Source organism: Mobula hypostoma, chromosome 21 (genome assembly GCF_963921235.1).
Source record: "Mobula hypostoma chromosome 21, sMobHyp1.1, whole genome shotgun sequence".
In the NCBI taxonomy this organism is placed as follows: domain Eukaryota; kingdom Metazoa; phylum Chordata; class Chondrichthyes; order Myliobatiformes; family Myliobatidae; genus Mobula; species Mobula hypostoma.
In genome coordinates, this window is record NC_086117.1 from 12,870,719 (window position 1) to 12,879,647 (window position 8,929).

The following is an 8,929-nucleotide window of genomic DNA, read 5'->3' on the forward strand; positions in this document are numbered from 1 at the left end:
CCTTAAAACTATGCCCCCTGATGTTAGCCATTTCAGCCCTGGGAAAAAGCCTCTGGCTATCCACATGATCAATGCCTCTCATCATCTTATACACCTCTATCAAGTCACCTCTCACCCTCCGTTGCTCCAAAGCGAAAAGGCCAAGTTCACTCAACCTATTCTCATAAGATACACTCTCCAATCCTGGCAACATCCTTGTAAATCTCCTCTGCACTCTCTCTATACTATCCACACCCTTCCTGTAGAGAGGTGACCAGAACTGAACACAGTACTCCAAGTGAGATCTAACTAAGGTCAACATGAGGAATTCTGCAGATGCTGGAAATTCAAGCAACACACACTTCACCTGTGAGTCGGCTGGGGTGATATATTGCGTCCGGTGCTACACATGCCCTTACACTTCCTCCCTTACCACCATTCAGGGCCCCAGACAGTCCTTCCAGGTGAGGCGACACTTCACCTGTGAGTCAGCTGGGGTAATGTACTGCGTCCGGTGCTCCCGATGTGGCCTTCTATATATTGGCGAGACTCAACGCAGACTGGGAGATCGTTTTGCTGAACACCTACGCTCTGTCCGCCAGAAAAAGCAGGATCTCCCAGTGGCCACACATTTTAATTCCACATCCCATTCCCATTCTGATATGTCTATCCACGGCCTCCTCTACTGTAAAGATGAAGCCACACTCAGGTTGGAGGAACAACACCTTATATTCCATCTGGGTAGCCTCCAAGCTGATGGCATGAACATTGACTTCTCTAACTTCCGCTAATGCCCCACCTCCCCCTCGTACCCCATCCGTTATTTATTTATATACACAAATTCTTTTTCTCTCTCTCTCCTTTTTCTCCCTCTGTCCCCTTGGCAATCTTCTGGGGTTTTTTCCCCCCTCCCACTTTTCCTTCTCCCTGGGCCTCCTATCCCATGATCCTCTCATATCCCTTTTGCCAATCAACTGTCCAGCTCTTGGCTCCATCCCTCCCCCTCCTGTCTTCTCCTATCATTTTGGATCTCCCCCTCCCCCTTTCAAATCTCTTACTAGCTCTTCTTTCAGTTAGTCCTGATGAAGGGTCTCTGCCCAAAATGTCGACTGTACCTCTTCCTAGAGATGCTGCCTGGCCTGCTGCGTTCACCAGCAACTTTGATGTGTATTGCTCTAACTAAGGTCATATAGCTTTAACATTACCTCACAACTCTTGAACTCAACCCCGCGGTTGATGAAGGCCAACACACCACATGCCATCTTAACAACACTGTCAACCTGCACAGCAGCGTTAAGTGTCCTATGGCTCAACGCTCAATAATGTTTAATGGTACGTTTCCTAATTGCTAATAAAGGATCAAAATAAAGAATTCAACTCTTCGGAGCAATCATTGGAGCTGTGGACAACTCCATCTGCGGTCGCAGGCTGGCGGCAATTGTCGTTTTGAGTTTGGATCAATTTTTGCCGCTACAGTCTGCATGGGCATGATGGGCCAAATGGCCTGTTAGTTTTGCTGTTTGACTCCATTGTTCTGTAACTTCCTTGTTTTAAACTGGTTTAGTGGTTCATTATCGTCACACGCACCAAGGCACAATGAAAAACCCCTCTTGAAGATTACAGATACAGGTTAATTGATTACAACAGTGCATTGCGGTAGTAAAAGGTGAAACAATAACAGAGAGCAGAATGCGGTGTTACAGTTACAGAGAAAGTGTTGTGCAAGTAAACAGTTAGTTGCAAGATTTCAATGAAATAGATTGCTAGTTCAAGAGTCCATTTTGTCATACCAGGGAAACACTGCTGATGTAGTCTATCTAAGCCTTGAATACATTCAGCCTCACATCCTCCAGAGCACTGAGGGATTAAAGATTAAGATTCAAGATTAGTTTTGTTACATGTATGTTGAAACATGCAGTGAAATGCATAGTTTGTGTCTATGACCAACACAGTCTGAGGATGTGCTGGGGGCAGCCCACAAGTGTCGCCATGTTTCCTTTGCCAGCTATCCCTAACCTGCACATCTTTGCAATGTGGGGGGAAACCAGAGTGGCCAGAGGAAATCCACGAGGTCATGGGGAGAACATAAAAACTCCTCACTGACAACAGCAGGAATTGAACCTGGATCGCTGCTATTGTAAAGTGTGACACTTAACAGAGGTGGAGAATTCCAGCAGTAACCCCGGAGAGAAAAAGAATTCTCCTATCTCATTCTTCAACTGATTACCTTTTTTTTTGGGAACTCTATTCACAACTTCTGGAATGGCAGATGAAGGGCAACACCATTCAACATCAACTCCCTCAGAATCTCATGTGATCATCTCTTTAATACGGGATTATTACTCACTAAACTGCGAAACTCAGCATGCTGTCCAAGTGTTGGAGGCATTCACAGTTACGTCAATAGGAAAGAACCAAAACAAACCCAGAAAACAGAGGGGAAAAAGACAAAAAATAAAATCAAACGGCATCGGTGGAGGGAGAAACTGGATCAACATTTCAGTCCACGAAGGATCATCAAACTGAATTCTTGACTCCATTTCTCTGTCCACTGCAAAGTGCTTCCAGCTAAGTCCATCTCAGTCAACAGCACCCTCAGAATCTATGAGGGAGGAACGCTGCTGGATAATGATTATAATTGCAGTTCCAGGCTAATTTTATTTTACCAATCAGCCCTTTGACTGTGGACGAAACTCGCTTGCTACAACAGAGAAATCCCTTGCCCACAGGCAAATTTTGTACACACATTCCCATTGCCAAACAATAAGCGTTCACTGTGTCGCCTCTGCTCGCAATAAACTAATCTGATTCTTGGAAACGGATGCCTGTCTGGTGATATTCTGCAACAAACACTCCTGCTTAAGCAGAAGAGACTCTGCAAATGTTGAGTAACACACACAAAATTCAGAATACGCTTAAGTGTTGAGCTCCAATGTGAATTCATGGACCCATACTCCCTGCTTCAATTCACAAAGGAACTCAGTATTATTCTGGGCTTCATGACTAGATCTGCCAAGGCAAAAACTGAAAGTATTTTTCATGACATAAACTTCCTAAGTAGAAGAGCTTCTTTGGAAGTCTTAAGTAGTAATATTTTCTTTAACATACGTGTTGCCACAGAACACAGGAACACAGTACATGCATTATACACACAAACACAACAACCAACATAAATGCAAGAGATTCTCCAGATGCTGGAAATCCAGAGAAACACACACAAAATGTTGGAGAAACACAGCAATTCAAGCAGCATCCATGGAGAGGAATAAACAGTCAACGTTTTGGCTGAGTCCTAATGAAGGGCCTCAGCCCAAAGCAACGACTCTTTATTCCTCTCCATAGATGCTGCCTGAACTGCTGAGATCCCCCAGCATTTTCTGTGTGTTGCTTGCGTTATACAATGCTTTCAACAAAAAAAAATCTCAGGTTGATGCTGAGGGAGCACTATTGTGTCAGCAACATACTTGTCTGCTCTGTCAAGAGGGTCTAAATCATGACATGATATTATGTCATACTCGATCAGCAGAATTCTCCCCATTCTAACAGCAAATCACTGCAGATAGTGGGACTACAAAGTAGACAGAAAATGTTGAGAAACTGAGTATCTGTGGAGAGAGAAATAGAGTTCCAATCCACAGGTATTGCCTGACCTGCTGTGTATTTCCAACATTTCATAACCACAAGAAAGTCTGCAGATGATGGAAATTCAAAGCAACACATTCAAAATGTTGAAGGAACTCAGCAGGCCAGGCAGCATCCATGGAAATGGACAGTCAACATTTCAGGCCGAGATCCTTCTTCAGGACTGCAAAGGAAGGGGGAAGATGCCAGAATAAAAAGGCGGGAGAAGGAGAAGCAGGATAGCTGGAAGTGACGGGTGAAGCCAGGTGGGTTGGAAAGATAAATAAGAAGGAATCTGATAGAAGAGTGGACCATAGAAGAAAGGGAATGAGGAGGGGTCCCGGGGGCAGTGATAGGTAGGTCAGAAGAGGGAAGAAGCTAGCGTGGGGAATAGAAGAGGGGAGGGGATGGAATTTTTTTTTTAAACAGGAGAAATTGATATTAATGTCATCAGGTTTCAAACATTTTCTGTTTTAGTTAAAGAATTCCCAGGACCTGGGCTGCAGTTTACACTTCACTCAATCTCACAAAAGCAGATTACGGTACCATTAACGCACTGCTGTTGGTAGGAGCTTACAGTGTACAAATTGGCTACTTTTCCCAATCACACTTTATGTAACACACACTGATTCTCCCTGAAAAGGTCCTTGAAATGGCAGTCTTCCATTCATGTTTATTGTGTATTTTAATGGCTTAATATTTATTTATTGAGATACAGTGTGGAATGTGCCCTTCTAGCACTTTGAGCCATGCCACACAGCAATCCCCAATTATCTTGCAGGCATCCTCAATAAATCCAATAACCATAAAAGAATCAATGAAAGTCTACACTAAAAGGGCGGGCAACCAGTGTCCAAAGATAACGAACTGTGCAAATTCAAAAAGAAATATTAATAATAAATAAGCAATAAATATTGAGTACATGAGATGAAGAGTCCTTGAAAGTGAATCCATTGGCTGCGAGAATATTTCAGTGATTGTCAAGTGAGTTAGCCCCTTTGTTTAGGGGTAACAATTGTTCCTGACACAAACAAGAGAAAATCTGCAGATGCTGGAAATCCAAGCAACAGACACAAAAATGCTGAGTCTAATCACAGGACAACTTACAATGACCAATTAACCAAGCAACTGGTACATCTTTTGGACTGTGGGAGGAAACCGGAGAACCAGGAGGAAACCTGCGCGGCCACGGGGAAAGCGTACAAACTCCTTACGGACCACGGCAGGAATTGAACTGGGGGTCGCTTGTATTGTAAAGCATTGTGCTAACCGCTACGCTACAGTGCCTCCAATAGTTAAGTATGCATTAATCAAAATTGTCCAAATCCACCACCGAAGATTAATAGTAGAGCAACCACTGGAGTTGAGTATGATGTTCTTCAAGGGGGTTGTCTATTGGTGGGTCTTCAGCAGGCCTCCTCCTGTAGCTGCTATTAATGTGTCTGTCCTTCCAGCTGATCCTCAAAATCTTTGTTAAGGATATTTTTGTGGCATTGTTCCAAGGCTCTCAGTTGCCTACTGTAGGTAGTCCATGACTCAGCTCCATACAGCAAAATGTAGGAAGGACCACTGCTCTATAGACCAAAAGTTTGGATCTGTAGATTGCAATCTTCAAACTCTCTTTCCCTATATCTTGCACAGGTTCCACTTCCACTACTCGTGAGGTGGTTGGTCTCTGAGTCAATCAGGAGCCTCAGGACTCACACCACCAAGTTCAGGAACCGTTATTACCCCTAAACCTTCAGGCTCTTGAAATAGATAGATAGATAGATATACTTTATTGATCCCGGGGGAAATTGGGTTTCGTTACAGGTACACCAACCAATAGAGTATAAATATAGCAATATAAAACCATAAATAATTAAATAATAATATGTAACAAAGGGGATAACTTCATTTGCCCATCACTGAAATATTCCCGTAACCAATGGACTCACTTTCAAGGGGCTCTTCATCTCATGTTCTCAATATGCATGGCTTATTTATCATTATTTGTTTTTGTAGTTGCACATTGTTGTCTTTGTACGCTGGTAGCCTGCTCTGTAGCGCGGTCATTCATTGATTCTTTTAGGGGCAAGATCATGAATCTCAGGGCTGTATACAGTGAAATATATGGATAATAAATTTACTTTGGACTTTGAATGCCTGATTTTGAGGAGAGAATGCTGTTAAGGTAGGGAAAGCGGTCTACATTTTCAAGGACGATATCGTCAACTTTTATGGGAGATACTATATCAGCCACCAAGGATGGACAGTAAATGACCACGTGCCCGGAGAGACCTTCATTTCCAGGTGACACCGCACCTGTCGGCCCGCCTGTGATCTACAACGGAACTTCTGCTACGCCACCCCACCGAGTCTCCACACAACGGGTCACACATTCAGAAATGCGGGAAAGGTTCCCAACACTCACCCGAATCCTCCGCATAGCCGCCACTATCTCCACACGGCTGTTTGGCCTCGGCACGTCCAGGCTCCCGACGTACTTGAAACAAAAAGGGTTCATTGTGTTAGTGTGCAGCTGGCAGCGATATCCCGGCTGGGCTGCGCTTCAGGAGACAGGCTACCGTTGGCTTCAAGGCCAGCCTGGAAACTGCCGCCGTCGCTTTTGTTAATTTCGAACTGCTAATTGAAACCGCGACTCCATCCCAACCAATGCAGTGAGAGGCTTCAGTTCAAACCGCCGCTCTTTCACTAGCCACAAGGCATGATAAAAGTTCAGAACGTGCCCTGAATTCAAACCACAAGCAACTTAATCTTTACATAAAAGCCGCGAATTCCCTAATGCCCACAGCTCTACCGCATGTTTAAGTAAAAAATCCTAATATTCCTCTTCAAAATCTTCCAACAGTTCTTTTCACGGGAAGGGAAAGCACCCATGTGAAGCAGTTTGGTTTCTGAATACAGTAGTGGTGAGCCAGGGCTGTTTTACACACAATTCTTCGCGCCTTCTGCCCCTCTCGGATTTAACCTGGTCTTTCACGCCTTGTTTACTCTAAAAGGGAAAATGAGACAGTGCCACGGGAGGTCGGTACCTTGGCCTGGAAGTGAATGCCGTGCTGGAAAGCCTCCTCGTTGTGCAGCGGAGTCCTCGGGTCGCCAACATCGTCCACCAAGTTGTAGCCGCTCCTGACCGGCATGTTCAAGGGTCCTCCCGCCGTCACACACCGTCGGCAGCGCCGGCGCCAGCAGGTGCATAACACCCGGAGCAGGCTCTCGCAGCGCGGGGTGAGGGGAATTCCGAGCCGGGATCAGAGCGGGGAGGTGCGGCAAAAGCGGAGGGGTGCGGTGAAGATGGGAGAAAGACAGGGAGAGAGAGTGGGGACGGAGGGTTTGAGGGGAAAGGGAGAGAACAGGGATGGGAAGGAGGGTGTGGATGGAAGTAGAAAGCAAGGGAATAGAGGAGGGGAAGGAGAAAGGTGAAGTAAGAGAGAAAGGGAAGGCTGAAGGGAGGAAGAGGAAGATAGGTGAGGGGAAGGGAGACAGAGGAAGAGGTAAGGGGATGAAGAGAGGTGAGGGGAGCGAGAGATAGACAGAGGAGGATTCTCTCAGAGCACAGAACTAGAGAAAGTCAGAGCGCGGGTTCCCAGAAAAAAAGATTAGAGAGAGATTCGCGTCCAAGGTGAAAGACTGCCACGACAGAGTTAAAATGCAGAGAACTATCCGGGCCGACCCCCAGAACGGAGCAGACCCCGCTCGGGACGCTGGCAGCTGTCAGGGCCCGGGAAGATACATCCGAATTGCACGAGTTCTTTCAGCCCGGCAGCCTCACCTGCCGGCTCCCGATCCCTCCGTCAGCGGATCCGTTCACAATAAGGAGAGAGAATCTGGGCAATCGGCTTGGAGGATTTCCAACTACTTGTAACACACGTAGCTCACGCCCGGGGCTCTGCACACACTGTGTGTGTGTGTGTGTGTGCCATTGACTGTTTGAAAACGCTTGTCTCATGAGCCAGGAGCCTCACTCGTCTCTTTCCCAATTGGATCAAAGTTGCATCACATGATTAACAACACACACACACACACACACACACACACACACACACACACACACACACACACACACACACACACACACACACACACACACACACACACACACACACACACACCCCTCGACCGTCCCGCCTGGATTGTCAGGAAATACGGACGCGCTCCAGTGTTCGGACTCCAGCGGTTAACGTGCGGAATCTGTTCTGTGTCTCCGCAGCAGCTCCGGCGGCCGAGCCACGCTATTCTAGCGAGGCAATATACATCGTAATGCTTGAAAATGGATTTAATGCTCCCATTAACAGATGAAACATTTGCCTGTTGAAGACTGTCAACAGGATATGTCCCTACAATGTCTCTTCTCGGGTTTGGGTGATGAGGTTGAGAATCTGTGCCTGAATTTCCTCTCCATCGACTTTGGAACTTCTGCAGGGATCCCATCTGCTCCTGAACCTTTGCTATTTCACAAATGGCATCGAAACCAAAACAAACTGCTGAAGGAACTCGGCGGGTTAGGCAGCGTCTGTAGAGGGAAGTGGACAGTGGACGTTTCAGGTGCATTCCCTTCGTCGAGGCTGCAGTCTAGATCGAGTTTTATTATTATAGTAGGTATGCAGTACTTACTGCCCATTACACCACTGGCGTTTAGGACAGCAATGAAGGTCCTCCATCTCTGGCCCTGTTCAGGGATTCCTTCATCATATCAGTAGCTTTCTGTTGATTTTCACTACGGTCAGTCATGCAAGACCTGGGTGAAGACTCAGGAATACTGTCTCACTCAGATGCGGAAGGATTCTTCATTCATCAAAGTTGCTGGTGAACGCAGCAGGCCAGGCAGCATCTCTAAGAAGAGGTACAGTCGACGTTTCAGGCCGAGACCCTTCGTCAGGACTGTCGGGTCTCCGCCCGAAACGTCGACTGTACCTCTTCCTAGAGATGCTGCCTGGCCTGCTGCGTTCACCAGCAACTTTGATGTGTGTTGCCTGAATTTCCAGCATCTGCAGAATTCCTTGTGTTTGAGGATTCTTCATTGCTGTTTCCACAACAATTTTGTTTTACCGGTCAGGGTTGTTAGTCCTAAGCTGAACCCCAAAACCCAGAAGACCAGTGGACCACTCTTAGTCTGGCCTCTACCCTTTGACTTGTTTGGCATGAGTGACTCTACCAAAAGCCAAAGCTTAAAGCCCTGCCTCCAGCCAACATAGCTCTTCATTGAGGCACACAAGCCTCCAAACCAGGACAAATGTGTTGTCCTCTTGGAGGAGAAGGTATACATAATGTATAAATGTGTGAAAATTAGCCCTTTGAAGGAGCAGTAACAGTACATTAACATAAACTT

The 8,929-nt window shown here is 46.2% G+C and overlaps 1 protein-coding gene across 1 annotated transcript in view; it reads right to left on the reverse strand.

Annotated features, from left to right (window-relative positions):
* Positions 1 to 7,628, reverse strand: part of si:dkey-34e4.1 (carboxyl-terminal PDZ ligand of neuronal nitric oxide synthase protein) — a 146,135-nt gene extending 138,507 nt beyond the window's left edge. Inside the window, exons 1-2 of the mRNA XM_063073436.1 lie at positions 6,636 to 7,628; positions 6,014 to 6,085 (exon numbers count right to left, since the gene is read on the reverse strand). Of these exons, the coding sequence (XP_062929506.1) occupies positions 6,014 to 6,085; positions 6,636 to 6,740 (177 nt within the window). The 5' untranslated portion in view covers positions 6,741 to 7,628. The remainder of the gene's footprint in view (positions 1 to 6,013; positions 6,086 to 6,635) is intronic.
* Between the last annotated feature and the right edge of the window lie 1,301 nt (positions 7,629 to 8,929).